This window comes from Spea bombifrons, chromosome 1, assembly GCF_027358695.1.
Source record: "Spea bombifrons isolate aSpeBom1 chromosome 1, aSpeBom1.2.pri, whole genome shotgun sequence".
NCBI classification, from domain to species: domain Eukaryota; kingdom Metazoa; phylum Chordata; class Amphibia; order Anura; family Pelobatidae; genus Spea; species Spea bombifrons.
In genome coordinates, this window is record NC_071087.1 from 19,156,917 (window position 1) to 19,174,532 (window position 17,616).

The window sequence follows — 17,616 nt, forward strand, 5'->3', positions numbered from 1 at the left end:
GAGAAAAAAAAGCATTTCTGCACCTCTCCTACTCTGCAAATCTTTCTGCATTATTGTGGCCACTTTGACTATTTCCATGAAAGGGCGGAGCCACGGCACACCACGGGGGCAGTTTCTCACCCATTCCCCCCCATCCAAATGTGTGAGGTTGTTCCCATGGTATGCACCAAGGCTCTGCCCTACTGCGGAATCGATCAGGGAAGCTAGGATAATGGAGTGGATAGCATGGAGAAATAGTTAATTCAGTGCTTCTTGCCATTGCAAGTGTTTTGGTACTATAAGGTTATATCGGGCAGCAGCCCAACGGGCATTTGTTCTGTGTACTACATGGCCAGTCCGTGACTGGGTGTTGTGTTGCCTGGTATATACCTGGTGGTTGATCTTATGTGTCAAGGAGCTTCATTCCTGTAATGAAGAGTAATAGGAGGGTCTACTCTTTGTTTTGTACTTTTTCTTTTTAAAGAGGTCCTAACTAGTAAAATGTAAATTACAATGAACAATTATTTTGTTTGTGTATGGCAAGTACAAGATTGCTAAAAAATGTCTGAATTTTAATGTAAAGTTGTGCAGAACCATGAGGAAACAGGATTTTTCTATTTAGGTCCAATACATGTCATTATTTAAAAATAATGAACGGGCACTGACAGACACCTAATTTTCATGGAAATAAAGGCAGCTGAAACCCAATATTCTTTGTGTAGAAAGTATGATTTTTGTTGGCCTTTTGCCTTTTAATTACTTTTTAATGACCCTTTTGGCATTCATTTAAAAGGGACCTGAATCACTGGTGCTAATGATACAATATGCCATACTTGGTATCTTTAAATCTGAAAAGATGTAATTATTTTTGTACATGAAAAAGATTGGTTGATATGAAAAGCAGAAAAAGAATGTGATGAAACGTGTAATGAGAAATTTGATGGGCTATGTTACACTAATAGCTTATGGAGGAAAGTGGTCAGTTTTTTATTATTGTAAAGTTTATTTGATCCGTTCCACGAAATACCTTTGATTCCAGGCATTTCTTGTTTACTGGGGTCTAAGCAATTAGCACAAGCAATTTACCTGATGTCGCTGAAATAATATGTGCACAGTAATTATGACTATGAGGGAAATAAGCATACCTGGAAACTTTCCCAAATGTTCTAGCTGGAGCCATTTCTGAGAGAGTGCAGAGGGTGGAGCTAGCTGCTGACAAAGGCGGGGCTAGGGCCCAATAGTATTAAATGAGTTGGGAGTGGGCGAGGAATTGGGCATGGTGCCACCACGGTCAAACACTGCTCCCCTGTACTGTCTAAAGAGGAGAGTGACACGGGGACCTGAGGAAGCAGCCTTAGACTCCGAGAACCCAGTAGGTTGACCACATCAGCCATGTTTTTCAGGGGACATATCATTTTTACATATTGCTGGCCCCAGCCCAGATAAAATGCTGCCCCGCAGCATGGGGGATATATAACTAACTTATTGGTTCCCATCCATGAGTCTATACATTGCCCATACTTCAAGGGAGCATCTTATCTGCATTAGTCAGCAATATGTAAAAATTATATCTGTCATAGAAAACATGGCTGATTTGGTTACCCTCCAGACTCCAGAGAGTTCCTGTGAATGGAACAAAATAAGATGTTATGCTAGGCTACATCAGGATCCCACTCCTATGGCTCCTTTCACCACCGCAGGTTGTTAGCTACACAGTACCATAGCTTGGAACATGGGTAAGGATCCAGAACAGGAAAGTCAATCTTACCGGGAAAAGAACTACAGGCAAGAATAATGTACTGTATATGGTATAGCTTTCCCAGAGAATTGTAATGGCATTGTCAATACAGACAGCTAACAGGGTTTTTAACATTATTAACCCCTTCGCGACCTTTGCCGGTTCAGGACCGTCATGACAAGAAGGTCACTAAATGACCTTTGACGGTCCTGAACCGTCAAAAAGTTAAATAAGCTTAGAAAGTGATCAAGGATCACTTTCTTCGCTTAAACGGCCTTGCTGCAATGCCTCGATGTCGAGGCATTCAGCAAGGCCGAGATCGGCATCGGGGGCCATGTCTGGCCCCTCCCCGGGGCGTCAACAGCCGCCATACATTGTATGGCGGCGGACGCCCGTTTTAAAAGCGTTTAGGAGGCAATCAACGATCGCCTCCTAAACTTAAATGGTGTCGCTGGAATGCCTCGATCAGGAGGCATCCAGCGACACCAAACACTTACCTTTAGGTGGGCTGTGACCGCTCCAGAGAGCGCTCACAGCCGCAGCTGCCGGTGATCTTCGCCATCAAGTAAGATGGCCGCCGCTCTGTAAAAAAAACAAACAAGAAAAAGTTTGCTAGATGGTCTCCAGACCCTCTAGAGAACTGGCTCCACTTGCTGGTTGAATACAGGTACTGCATTCAACCATGCAAGTCAATGGAGCCCAGCTTTCTAATCACTATGTGATTAGTAAAATATTCAAAAAAAATTAAAAAAAAAAAAAAAATGGAAAAAAAAAAATGTGCTAACATTTAAAAATAATTATGCAGTGATGTCACTAGATGAACCATCCAGTACCAGCAAAATGTGTAAAAAAAATATAAAAAAAGTATTAAAAAAATAAAAAAAATAAAAAAATAAAGTTTATTATTTTGAGCAAGTGCTAAAATTTCTCAAAAATCTCAAAGAGTTAAAATAAAAGCACTTCAAATACCCAAGGGGTGTCTAATATATAAAAAAAAATGGCTGATGGGGTAAATTGGAGTGGCCTAGCTCACAGATAGGGCATAGGTACAGACTGACCAAAATGGAGAAAAAAAGCGCACTTCCCAAATGTGGCATTTTAAATCTGAAACAACCCGACAAACCCATGCATGTCGGGTATCACTGCACTCAGGAGATGTTCCTGAACACATATTGGGGGGTTGTTGGACAGTGACATATACCAGAACCTGTATATCTATAACTAAAGTACAATTTGTGTGAAAAAAATTACTATTACAAAGTTTGACAAAGTGTAGTTCTATAATTGGTGCATGGAAAGGGTTAAAATAACAGCATTCGGAATACCCTGGGGTGTCTAGTTTTCCAAAATATATGGTTTGAATGGGTTAAATTGAGTTAACCGGCTTCAAAGATATTCCAAAGAGGAGATGGAGGCAGAATGACCAAATGACCACCTGAATTAAGCATGCCCCAAAAGTAGCCTTTTACCAGCCAAACAATCTGACAAACCCATGCATGTGGGGTATCGCTGTACTCAGGAGATGTTCCTGAACACACATTGGGGTGTTGTTTGATAGTGACATATACCAGAACCTGTATATCTATAACTAAAGTACAATTTGTGTGGAAAAAAAAATAAAAAAAATTACTATTACAAAGTTTGACAAAGTGTAGTTGTATAATTGGTGCATGGAAAGGGTTAAAATAACAGCATTTGGAATACCCTGGGGTGTCTAGTTTTCAAAAATATATGGTTTGAATGGGTTAAATTGAGTTAACCGGCTTCAAAGATGTTCCAAAGAGGAGATGTAGGCAGACTGACCAGATTTGTTAAAAAAGATTTGGAAATCATAAAACGCTGCTTGTACTTATTGCCCTATAACGTACAAAAAACAGCAAAAAAACATAAAAACATTGGGTATCTCTAAACTCAGGACAAGTAGTAGAATCTATTTAGCTAGTTTTTTTACTTGCTTTTTTAGGTGAGTAAAAGATTTTTCAAATAAAAGTCATAAAATGTCTTTTTTTTCAATTTTTCACCATGTTTTTTTTATTTTTTTTATAGTAAATAAGATGATACGATCAAAATAATGGTATCTGAAGAAAGCCCATCTTGTCCTGAAAAAAACAATATATAACTTATGTGGGTACACTAAATGGGTGAGGAGAAAATTACACCTGAACACAAGCACCACAAAAGTGTCAAAACAGCCTCGGTCCCACAGGGTAGAAAACGAAAAATTAGCCCGGTCCTTAAGGGGTTAAATTGTCTGGTGCATTAACTACCAAGAATGATGTAATAAAATTGGGTAAGGAGAGAATAGGTGTTCAAAAATACCGTTACATAGACTAACATTTTAAATGTTAATGTAATAACAATGATGATGTGCTCTTCCTATGCTTCATCTTCCTTTTTTTACTTTTTTTTTTTTTACTAAACAAGCAGCAATTACATGTGACAGTGATAGCTGAATTACAGAGAGAGAATTAATAAAAATAGAAAGGTGAACAAAAAGGGAAATGTTAAGGATGAGAATGCATGGCATTAAGTCTTATACTTACTAAATAGCAATAATGCTAGCATTTAGTACATGAATGCATTTCTAAAGTGAAATGAAAGCTTCCTTCAGCCATTCACGGGCTAGACCACTGCAAAATATCACTGTCATTTGTGGTGTTAAAAACCTTTTACATATAGACATAAGACACTGATTGCTTTAAGAAAAGTCACTTTTCTCAAATACTACATTTTCCTGTTCTAAACACAAAACTAAAGTAACCGTATTACTGATTGGAATATATATATTTATATATATATATATATATATATATATATATATATATATATATATATATATATTAGTATTGTTCCTTTAAATTTAAATTAAAATTTGAGTACATACAGATTTTGGCCTCTACTCATCTACTCAGCTATTCCATGTTTTGTTGTATAGGTGGCTTGCTTATATTAGCCATCAGAGATATCACTTCACATGTTTTAAGATTCAATTCAGAATTTATCAATAGTATTTATGTTATAGATTGGTTGCATATGTAAGCACATAATTTCAGTGATATTGGACAAAATTAATCCCTAATAGCTCTGGGAAAAAAAGTTGGTGATACATATTAGTCTGGAAAGGGTTACATGGTCATTTCCAAGGTCTAGACCTTCGGCAATTAACCATCAGAACCATATTGGCCAAGTCGGGAAGTTTAGGGATAATAGCGGATCTCTCCAGGAGTATAAGAAGTTGAACTACCAGCAAATCATACAACCATTCAGGGAGTCTTCCTAGAAAAAACCATCCAGGGATCTGCAGGCATCTTTCGCCTCAGTGGCCAGTGTTTATGACTTCGCCATCAGAAAACCACTGGACAAAGGATTTAGGGCAGAGTAGCAAGGAAGAAGCATTTGCTCTCAAAAAACAGCGAATGCTTTCAATGTTCAAAGCTGTATGTGAATATCTCCCCAGTAATGTGCTGGCTGCTTTCATTCTTAGTCAAGCTGTATTTGAGGAAACATAGCATCTTATAAAAGCATTTATCCTATTTGTAAAATAACTTTACCACTTTTATAGAACTGTAATGCTATCACGTCTGATATAGATATGTATGTGACAAGCCATATTTCTCTTCAACATGATTGAAGTTGCACAATAGTAAAAAATTTCTTAATTTGCAGGCTGCCATTAATCTTTTGAGAAATGTGCAAGCAGGAGAGTCATATAAAGCATGTACATACTAAGCAGGAATTATTGACAGCTCATTCCAATTGGGATATTGACTATCATTAAATAATACGAGGGGGCTCTTTCACTAAACTGTGGGTTTGTCGTTAATTTAAAGTGATTTCAGACCACTGGCTTAACTATCCACAATAAAAAGCTATCCCCAATGAGTTTTCTCGAAGGAAGAACAGATCTGCCATGCAAAATACCTTGATGTCTGGAACTTTATCTCATCAAGTCTACCACACATTACGTTTGGTCAGTCTAGTAAAGTGAAATGATTCTACTTATTCAGTTTAGTGAATAAACCAGATCAGCGGATCTGAATTATAATACTTATTAACCCCAGTGGGTTCTTACTATAGGGCAAAGTATTACAATCTGGCATTTGTAGAATGTACTGATTTCAAACACATTTTGCATTTTTGAAGGCATGTCTAGACACTAGAGACCAAAACATACTATTGGGCTTCTGTGTTCTGTCATTCAGACAAAAGCTACCCACTTCTAGATTGTCGTAAAGGATAGATTCAGTTTGATATACTGATGATGGCGTTTCCAATGTTGTACCACAAGTGAGTCTGTTTCAGTGGATTTTCAGTGGAAGAGAAGCTATTAAGCTTTACTTGTTCCCGGTTGAGCTAGTATCAAACGTACTTTTGTACAAATTACTAAATAAATGTATGTATAAATAAAAAGTATGAATGTTATCTAAACATTAGGTAGATTTTACTAAAGACTGTATAACTATTTCAACATCTCTTGAGTTAGTCTGTGCTCTAGTAAACCGTTACCTTTACATCTCTCATAATTCTCTGCCTACTTACTGGCATGGTCTCGATTAAGCCCTGTAAAAACACACTGCTACCTAGAAATGCCTCGAGCACTGAAAGTATTATCGTATAATTCCAGTTTATAAGCAGGCCTATGTTATAGTATCGGGGATGGGTTAATATGGACCACTATGCATGCATTGGCCTTTGACCACAAGCAATTAATAAACAGAATAATGCAATTGCAGTGTGCTAGTCCCTAGATGAAGATTTACGCTTGATTTTACTCAGCCAGACTGCTTTAGAGATGGCATCCAGTATCTTAGTGATACATGATAATGCCACATTCAGAATGACAGCAGCCAAAGCCTCAGGGCAGTAAATGCTCCTTGAGATATGTTCAATTGCTATTTAACTCTGTTTAGCCTTAGGTACAGAGAAAGAAGTTGCTGATTCTTTCAAACATGTCTAAGAATTTTAATAGTTTCCTAGCATGTCAAGATTTGATACTTCACTATTGGGATTATTTTAGTAACTGGCTATAAGATGCTTTAGACAAGGGATTTCTTATCATATCAACGTAATACGTGTTTATATAAAGAATTGGGTTTAACCCCTTAAGGACAACGGGTTGTCCTTAAACCCATTAAGGGCAGTGCATTGTGAGCCCGTACATGTACGGGCTTTGTTGTGAAGGGGTTAAATTCTAAAACAATATAAACTATAAGATTGTCAACATTGTGGAGTGTTGTCACAAAATGTCCACTTTGAGCAGAGGTACCATACCACCATACCTGAGAACTCTTCAGATTTCCCTTGTGCACTGCTCCAGAAATCATAGCAGATAACCAAACTTTTAGGTTTGTGTAGTTAATGTCAAGGCAGGGAGCAACATTAGGCCTTGCTCACTCCCTACCCAAGTTCTGCCACCATCCCGCCCCTTTTAAGTTTATTGAGGTCCCAAATTATCTTGCCCATGCCTCTTCCCTACCTCATCTAAAACGCAGAAGAAGACACGCCGATGGGTCTCAAGTCAACAAAGAATGTACTGTTTTCAGTACAGACGATTAATGTGAATATTTGGAATTTTTCATTCTTTTACTTGTGAATGTTAGGTAAAAACAGAATTTAGAAAAAAGGATAAGACAGATTTTCCCATCTCCTTATAAGATAATCACATCATTATACAACTTTGTAATGGTAACAGTAGTGTAAGTAACAGATTCATTTAATCGTAATGTTGAGAATAGTTTTCTGTTACATGATTTCTCTATTGTAATGTTATTATGTGCCATGTATGTAATAATTGGGCTTCTTTTAGAATTATACTGTCCCTAATTGGATTTAGGTTACTGAACCTTAAAATGGTATCTGAATTTTTTGTCCTTTTGGACATCATTGGATAATTGGTCTGGCGTATGTCATACTTAATTTAAGGAAATTCCTTTGTTGCTCCGGGACAGATACACTCAGGTATAACAGACAAAAAGCCTAATAAGCTTTTGGTTTTCGTTATGTATATTTTTGTTTTCATGTGCTCCCTACTTTTTTTTATATAACTCGCCTAATAGCCTTTGAACAAGAGGCGTGAAATAAACATTCTGTTGATATTTTAGATCTTGGATCTGTAGCCTTGAATTAGTTGGGATCCTAAAATATATTTGGATTTTATGAATTACTTACTACTCACCATCTTACCTCTTAACATGCTTTACCATAACTTTGGTAGATTAAATGGAACAATCTCCCATCAGAAGCAATACAGGCTAATACAGTGAGAGAATCTAAGACAAGACCAAGGTGTCAGTGTTTGCTGTTGCAGTCTATGGGATAATTGTTATTCTGTTACCGGGGATAAATTTTACATTGACAATAAAAGCTAAATAACTAAATTATTTGTTGTTAAAAGGCAGCCCAAGCAATTACCTATAGTGTTAAATGTTCAGGGAAGCTACAAATGTCCCAACTCAACGTCCTTCTTACTTTGCTAATGTTTTAGTATGTAGTTGCATTTTTATTTCTAGTATTGGCTTAAACATATATTCAGGAAAATAAATTAATTAATACATTTGGATTGATGGTTACTTTAAGATCCCAATGACAAAAGTATTGATATGTAATATCTTTTTTTTAACTCCTAAAACATCCCTGTTGGCTTCTAAATTCTAAGATTGTCCAGCATTGATTGTTACTGAATCACATATATATATATATATATATATATATATATATATATATATATATATATATATATATATATATGTTTAGGTACGAAGGCAATCAGCTTAAATGATGCCACACGTACATACATAGAAATTTAATTTCAGGGCAGTTCTTATGTGATATATTTTGCAAACCAATTTAAAAGCTTTAATTATAGTACTTGAAGATGAATGCGGCTCATGTGGGTTACGTATGTTTGGAAGAACTGCTGTATGTACATGTTATGTTTTCACGGTGCAAGTTCAAAACTCCAGAAATGGAAAGAGACACAGTATAATTATTTTTCTTTCAAAAGAAAAATTGCCTTTCAAAATGCAATTATTTAAGAAGTATGTAAAGAATAAGAACTATTTTTGCTGTTTAGCTTATGCAGTCACTCTTAGCTTTTTTTTCAGTTTAGATTTCATGTTTTTTACCCATTTCATTTGTCTGCAGACATGTACATTTGGTACACAGGCAAAATTAAATTAAACTGAATCTCAAATAACATCAGCGTAGCTGGTCCTTAAGCATTGATGAAATAAGCAACTACTTAGAGACCTGAGCTGGTAGGGGCTGTCTCAACCAGGTAGCATATATTCCTGTCATCAAAATCAATGTTTTATATTGTCCATTACCTTCTTCATCCTGTAAGATTAAAGTTCATGAATTAATGTCTCTTTCATTTACGTTTGAACTATATTAATTATATACAGCCCATATTTGTATTTTTTCTTACCAATGTTTAGTTTTTTGGTAAACAATATTTTACTTTAAGGCATACCGTTCTGCACCGTGGTATTTTTCACTTGTGATATGATGTATATAGGTATAGGTGAGTCTTAAAATAAAAATACACTTTTCCTGTGTGCTCAGATTTTACATCCTTTCTGAAAAGCCTCTGCAGAAATGAAACATGAATGTAGAAGGTTGTATCAACATAAAATCTATTTTATATTGCTTTGTATTAAAGATTCCTGCCTTGTAAAACAAGATGAATCCTCCTTTGGTTAAAAATTTTTCACAATCCAATTCTGTCTCCAAATTTTACGGTTTGTCTGACAGTCTCCTTATTTAATAAGAGCTTCTTAAAAATAATAACAGTATATCCACTAACAGATCAATAGATCAGACCAGCTACATAAAAAAGTGCAATACTTTGAACTCACCAAAAAGTCTAAAACAGGAAAAACACAATGTATGTAAGATACCGCTCACGCAAATGGCAAAATGTATGTATATACTTATATGTTGAAATTTATTTGGCAAAAACTGCAACCTATTAGTTATCCGGCATCTAAGACAAAAAACAAGAATTGAATAAGGTCTGAGTCTCTGTATCAGAAGAAATGGACAGACTAGATGGTCCAAATGTTTCTTAAGTGCGGCCCAATTCTATGTTTCTATTTCGTTAGCTTTAACTTCAAAAATGGTGGTGTGTTTTTTTTAAATTTTCAGTAAGAATTATGCTTTCCAAATAAAATTATTAATATTCAGTCCCAGACTTGGCTGGTTACCTTTGTTGCAGCATGTGCCTCAATGTGCAACCACAGACACTATATCCAGCCATTGGCTATATGCCATTTAGCGGCTGCTGGCCTTAAAGTGCCAGGCCTCCATTTCTGCCAGGCCTCCATTTCTGCCAGGCCTGGACTGGCCATCTAGCACACAGGGCAAAAGCCCAATGGCTCCCTGGCCAACATTGTTACATATTCACCCAATCTGCCACTCAGATCAGGTGCAATGAAGTGTTGTTGAAAAAACACTATGAATCATTAAACTAAAATGCCTCGTTTGTATCATTGATTAATAATCTGATCAGTAAATAAACTCATGTGTCAGATAAAACATGCCACTAATTTTATTTTAATTTAAACAATTTTATTTCTGCTTATAAATGACAAGATCTGTTTCAACTACTCCAGCTGGAATATGAAATTCCTATTAAACTACCTTCCAGACAGTTCAAGAAATTGGATATTGACAATATGACCCATGAGTCTAGTCTCACTTCGTCAACAATACTTACAGTTTACTATTCTGATCCTTTCTTGCCCTGGAAAAAAAAAATAGCTTTTTAGATTTCTAAGCAGGTCAAACCAATGTTGCAAGGAAAATAAAACATATATGAAGTAAATAATAAAAATATGGGTCACCAATATCTGCACTGCAAAATTGATTAAACCTTTCTGGAAGATAATTATTACTCATACCGAGGCAGTAACAGATATAAACTTCCTTTAGACCCCTGGACAATTCCTTTGGATTGCCAATATAACCTTATTATCCCCCCAAGAATGAACTCATAACTCACCTCAGCTCTGAGACTTTCACTAGCAGCTGAATAGCTGGGAAAAAAGATAACTTCACACCACAGATTATCACTTTTCTCAGGTTGGTATATACTGTTTGGAAAAGTTAACTCTTGGAATCAAACATAATTCTGGTAAATTCACGCTGATTTGAAAAGTCTTAGTGGAATATAGTTCTATTTTAACGTCACAGTGCCAAGTAGAACGTTGTTTCCATTGTTACTGGTAAGGCTTCTTAAAGGTTTCTCTGTTGTTTTATGTGGTAAATCTACTAAGGTTTATTTGATTATACATGTTTAGCATGTTCGAGATGGGAATTAATGTTTTGTTTAAGTGGAATAGTAGGTATATAATCTGTCAGTACATTTATGTTATCAACTACCCCATATTGTTATTTAGACTTCTAAGAACATGATCATTTAAGGTACACTTCTTTCTACATATATTATCATGGCACTTGGACTGGCCATCTGTCACACCGGCAGTGCAATGCCCCTGGACCGGCAGATTGGGTGCTGTAGTATGTGGCCACCAGCTGGATATGCCAAGCCGCACACCACGAGAGTGTAAAAACATAGCATGCAGCCGTGTATATCTAGAAGGTGGCTGTGCTTCTGTCATCAGTTGCCCGCTGGCCTTAAAGTGCCAGGGCTCCCTCTTTATCACCAGTCTGGACTGCACGTATGTTTAACCCCTTAAGGACAATGGGCGGTCCCTAAACCCATTGAAAACAGTTCATTTTGAGCCCGTACATGTACGGGCTTTGTCATTAAGGGGTTAAAAGGCCTATGTTTACCTTAGTTGACAAGTAAGAGTTGCTGGATCTAATTCACCAGTATATCTAGTATAATATCCAATGGCTTGTGATGGACTGCCCACAACTTCTCCATTATCCATGAAAAACATAGTCATATAATAAGGCTAAGATAATTAAAATGAATACTCAATAAAATGATACAAATATTTCAGTCAAGTCACTAGCAACTGCATGTCCACCTTGTTCATAAAAGGTTACGTTATTTTACCCCAGCTTGATTTTTAATTATATAGGTCTGTGTTGCGTCCACTTTAAAATACATCACTACTTAGATATCAAACAGTATTTTTTATAAGGAAATAAATTATTAGCCCTTTTTCATATCTTTAGGGAGTCAGAGAGCAGCTCTAGACTTATGGTGATGAACACTTGAGTTTTCTTGTTGTATTCCATGCATGCTGTGAAGCACTCCCAAGCCACAGTGGTTTAAGAATTGATGTGCTGACAAATGTCAATATTTCTGTTATCCATCACTGAGGAAAGAAACTGCAGGAGTGAGAACTGAAGCTGAATTCAAAGGTATTTTTAAGGACAGAAGTATGCTCTTTGATGATCAGCTGAAGTAAGGTACTAGAGGGACAAGCCAAAGTATGAAAACTTGCACTGTAACTTAAAAAATATACATACACATCTGTATGGTTATATGAATACCATGTTGCAAGTGTTCATGAGTCTAGATTAAATACTCATACATAATTGTAGATATATTTTTTAAGGCGCAAGATGTTATTTTAATAAAGTGGTAGTTAAAACTTGTTTTAGTTCAGTTTGCCATGTGGTGTAATCTTTGCTGTGGCTCATGGTGGACCATTATAGATTTTTATGTATTACCCAACTATTTTAGAAATATGTTTATTTTAAGAGTCAAAAAATGCAGGAAATAAGCAACAAAATCTACTGCAACATTCAGCGGGTTCTGCTCTCACATTTATGCACATGAATAAAAATAAGGCTTCCTTGTGCGGGTTGGCTTTTGCAAACTCTGTGTTTGTTATCAAAGAATAGTGCTTATACCATGAATATTTCTTGAACAATGGTAAAAAAATGGAAACAAAATCAGTACATTTGGAGTTTTGCAGTGCTCTCTATCCTTGCTTTTAAATTATATTTAAATATTTGGTTTATATTTTAATTTTTGGTTTCAACATTTGTATAAGTATACACTACCATTGGGGTAGAAAGTTTGGGGTGACTTCCTAACATATTTGCAAAATAGTTTTCTAATGATCAATTAGACTTTTTAACTTTGATTAGCGAATACAATGTGCAAACACAGGAGCGATGGGAGTAATTGCTTTTCTTTAAAAAAACACAAGGACTTTTCTAAGTGACCCCAAAACTTTTGAACGGTAGTGTATACGTGTGACTGTGGACCATTTCTGTTTATAATAGTATTTAGAACTTTTCTCAGTATCTGAATATTTTCAAGTCTACATTTCAAACCGATGGCATACAAGTCGAGAGCCGAGCTATTTTTATGTGTTTGCATATTTATATATATAAACAAATAAAAAGGTTGCATTTGCTGGTAATCAATGCTGGAAATGCTAGAAATCAATGATTCAGTCTATCCTGATGGCTTTAAGTCAAGTTATCAGGTTGCACTGAAAACTTGAACGCGATTTAAGTTTTTGGGTGATTTTGAGTGCCTCTTTTTTCCATGGAATTGTTGGGCATCATATATTTAAATGATACCATGATTTAGGGTGCTATTGCTGTGTACTAATCAAATGTTATTGCGCATGTGTGAATAAATAGCAAAGCAGTAAAAGCTAGTAATGGACAAAGCGAAGTCTTCTAGCTAGCGATGAGCTACAGATCTCATGGTGCTTGCCAATTGGCCATTGGATGAGTATTATGGAATTTGTAGGTCACGAACAACTGGAGGTCAGCACTAATAGCTCAACTAGGGTATAGAGGTAATATTTGTTGTAACCAGAAATAAGAAACTTCTAAAATATATTAAATTACTTTTGTATGTTCTGTTTTCAGATTCAAGACCTTTGCCAGATGTAGCCCTGACCGGAAAGTGCACCCGTGAATGTGATGAGTATGGCCATTCCGACTCATGCTGGATGCCTGTTCGTACTTCACCAGAGAGGAAACAGAAGAATCAGCCAAAGCTCTCCACTTTCATGCCAGTTGATGAACGAGAAAACCAAGAAAAGCTAGCCAATGGAGAAGTTTCACTTATGGGTGATCGTAACAGAAATCTACTCAACAAAAAGTTGGCATCATATGAAACCTTCAATGCAGCTACATACAGCAAAAGCGAAGAAGCCAATCCAGAGGATATTCCCCTTACACAAACAGGGGAATACAAGCCATCCCCCGTCAATACGTTAACTAGAAGAGAAGTTTATCTGTAAGCTGTTTCAAGCCACAGTGTTCTTTTATGCATAAACAAATAAAGCAAGGGAAATAAGGCAAACATTAAATTATAAAACTCAGAAATAAGAGGGGGCCACCAAAGAGACAAAAAAGCTTTGCCTGCTATATTTGCCTCCATATCAGGCACTTAATTATCATGTTGGCTTGACTATATTATGATATGTAGATACCATTGTTGTTGCTTGCATGTGAAATGCCCTCCATTGCTAATCTTTTCATTAAATTGATGGTTGTGAGATTCTTTCATGGTAACTGGCCTAATTAAGAGAACACAGGGCACAGCTGTTAGACTTATGGGAAGGCATGCAATACAGAACTCAACTTGTCTCTGATTGTGAAATGGTTGATTAACCCTATGTGGAAGAGAATGGATAACTATGACATTGTTCATTCCATTGCCAAACCTAGTAAAACATCAAAATAATTATCAAATTCATAATAAATCAAAACATTATTTTTCCCAAATGATATATTCTAAACAAGTGCCACGAAATATGGAACACATTGGATGTTATGTTTTACATGCTACGATCAAAACTGCTAGGTTTTTAGAAACATTGTAAAAATTCATAATGGATGTGCTGCACACACAAGTGCTAGATGCCCTTTATGGTCTTGTCAGACCCATATTAATTTTTAATGCCGATTCTCTTGGGAATAATTCATATCACTTAAAAATAAAGTTTCACATCTAAACAATCGTAGTAGTATTGTCAAAGATCTAAAGAAAGGACATGTAGAAGCATTCATTTCTGGCAATAAAATATTAATTAAAATAGTATAACCAATTTGCACTAAACTGTATAAACATATATAACACATATATATACACAAAGAATTACAAGGAGAAACGTAAATTATTATGATAGAATGGTGTGCCTTTGATTTTGGTAAACACATTTGTGTTATTGAACTTATTCTTGGACAGATTACAAATATTCCAGTAACCCTAAGAATTAACTTAAATTTTCGAAATTATTTGAGCTTTAATAAAAAAACTCATTATTTTTAAGTTTATATATGTTTTTAAAATGCTAAGTATAGAAGATATGACATAAAATACTATAGAAATTAGTAACTTTCCAAAAAAAAAATTATTTTTGTTAAGACAATGTAGCTGGAATAATGTTTCATAAAACATATATATATATATGTAATGGAAACAACAATACTTATTGGCACTAAGAGTTCAAATTGTCTAAACAAGCAACACAACCGTTGTGGGGGTAGTGCAAATTCTATTTTAAAATCATAGCTATAGTCAAAAAGTTTAGAGTAATTCTTGGGAAATGCCACTTAGGTTTTAGTTTTTAATATACATAACTTAAAATGTTCACTGAATAATACATTAATTCTCAAGTATAAGACTTGTCAAGACTTAAATTTTCTTTTCTCTTTGGGGGCCCTTTTGCCATATTTTTTTTTCTTTGCCTGCTCAGTTATGCATGATAGCTATGAAAACATGTATAGACATGTAAAAAATGCATACAGCATTTTGTGTATGATAAGTATTGACTGGAATAATGGAATAGGGAGTTTTAAGATTGCGTAAGAATTATTACGTTGTATAATTTGTAAGTACTTGTTAAAAAAAATCTTCATAAAATGCTCTGTATTATATTCATGGATTTTTCTTGCATGTGTCGACAGTCTACATATTCTCTTAAACATAAACAGCTTCTTTCTTCTGTGCTAATTAGCTAATTTTTGTTAAATAAACAACTCAGTTGTATGAAATAATCATAATAATAAATCATTAAAAAATACAAAATACTTTAGACCTGCTGTCATTCAACAATTTTTACTCCATATAAAATCTAGCTATATAACTGTCATTTTGCTAGAATACATTTTGTTAGACCTAAAAAAAAATAAAAAAAAAATACAGAACTACAAATCCAGTGTATATAAATGCAGTGATTTTAGTAGCGCAAGTAACCATTATAACACAATTACTATATTCACTTAGCATGATACAGGAACAGTATTTTGCGTTAGTAATTTCAGCTTTTATTTGAAGAAGATTAAAGTATGTTGCTACTATGTATATTTAAATGTTTTGTAGAAAATAAATAAAAATATTTAAAAAACTAAAAAAAAAATAAAAAAAAGACAAAAATAAAAAAAATAGTGAATGCAAATTATGCAACTGTGCCTTTTATACCTGTTGTCATTGTAAGATGGTGGCTGGTTTTGGACACTAAAGGGTACTGGTTTCATCCAAACTTCTTTGAGTCTTTGTATCCATTTACATTTATTTTCAGAAATGTATAAATAATGTACAAAGAAAGAAAACTACCTTCTAATGAACTCAGATGATAGACCAGTCTTAAAGATTTTACATTTTTTTATCAAATTCTGCTGTTTGGGGTAGCATCATGTACCTTCAGCAATCAAGGTCAAACTTAATGGGAGACTCCTAGCTACTAATGAATAGTAGCAAACACAAGCCATTTATGTAAAATACTGTAAAATATGACATTTTGTTTGTGTTCCATTTTATTTGTGTATTGAGCATAAATATCATTATATAAAACTATGCATGCATTTATTACCATATCTAAATACATATACAACAAAATAAACATCTTTAAAAACATAATTTAGGATCTTTATCAAGGTATATTCTTAAAATATTTTTTTTTCCATATCAATATAAGACCCTTTGGTTTGTGTGCATGTATAGGGTGAACAAAAAGTATTTAGGACTTTTCAATGAGCCAACATATTCATAAAATAATATGCAGAGTAGCGTAAGCGTAAAGGCCTTAGAGGTTTCTTCTTCAAATGCGTGTGTGTCAAACCCAACAGCAGAACTCATTAGAACAATCAATTGAAAGACATGATACAAGTGTTTAATTTGTTCATTACTTCAATCGACTGGCCTACTGTCTGAGTCTCAGGTTGGGAGTCGGCATTATTTTTTACGCAGGGATGGGAAACCAGTGCTGGGAAAGAAAATAATGATTTCCGAAAAAAACCCTGCCCTGGAAAATGAGCATAGTATGTCACCCAAAACTGTACAGTTACATAAACTGCCATGATATGTACAGCTGTTTGTGACATAATATCAGCATTCTTCTTGCCTATAGACTTTCTGGTGGGCAAAAGGGTAAATCATTATAATAAAGAAGATGTTTTTTTAAAGAGATTTATAAAACTTGAAAGAAGTCATAAAGCAGCTTAAAGGGGTAGTATAGCTTCAAGTCTGTAGGTTAGAAAGCTTTATCTCTTTTTAACCTGGGATATTCTTTCAGGTTATTGCAATTTTCCTATAAACTGAAAACACTTGCATTCAGTGTGGTTCGATCTGTTTGTAATATTAATCATTGACTATTGTTCTGCAACTTGGATGTTGATAGTGAAGCAAAGAACAATTTATCATTGTTTATTATGAGTCACTATGCACGCCTCTATGCTAAATAAGCAAAATGTATTAAACGCTAGTCCACTTCTATTTATGAAATATTTTACATAATTTAATTTGCATTTGTACAGTCTTTTCTGTAAATAAATTGCTTGTCATTTTTTGGTCTTTGCAGATTAAAATATAATATGTTTAAATCGGCCTCCTGTTTTATCCAAGATTGCCTCCTTAAGTAAAGAGAGTTGCATTGTCCATTTAAAGGAAACTGCACAAATTCTTATGACATTTTAGTTAAAAGCTTTTTTCAATCTTTCTTGTGGGTACA

General features: G+C 34.9%; 1 protein-coding gene across 1 annotated transcript in view; it reads left to right on the plus strand.

The window, feature by feature from the left end:
• The window catches only part of PCDH7 (protocadherin 7), a 362,079-nt gene extending 347,186 nt beyond the window's left edge, over positions 1-14,893 (plus strand). The window contains exon 3 of the mRNA XM_053458352.1: positions 13,526-14,893. Coding sequence (XP_053314327.1) covers positions 13,526-13,902 — 377 coding nt within the window. The 3' untranslated portion in view covers positions 13,903-14,893. The remainder of the gene's footprint in view (positions 1-13,525) is intronic.
• Positions 14,894-17,616: the final 2,723 nt, after the last annotated feature.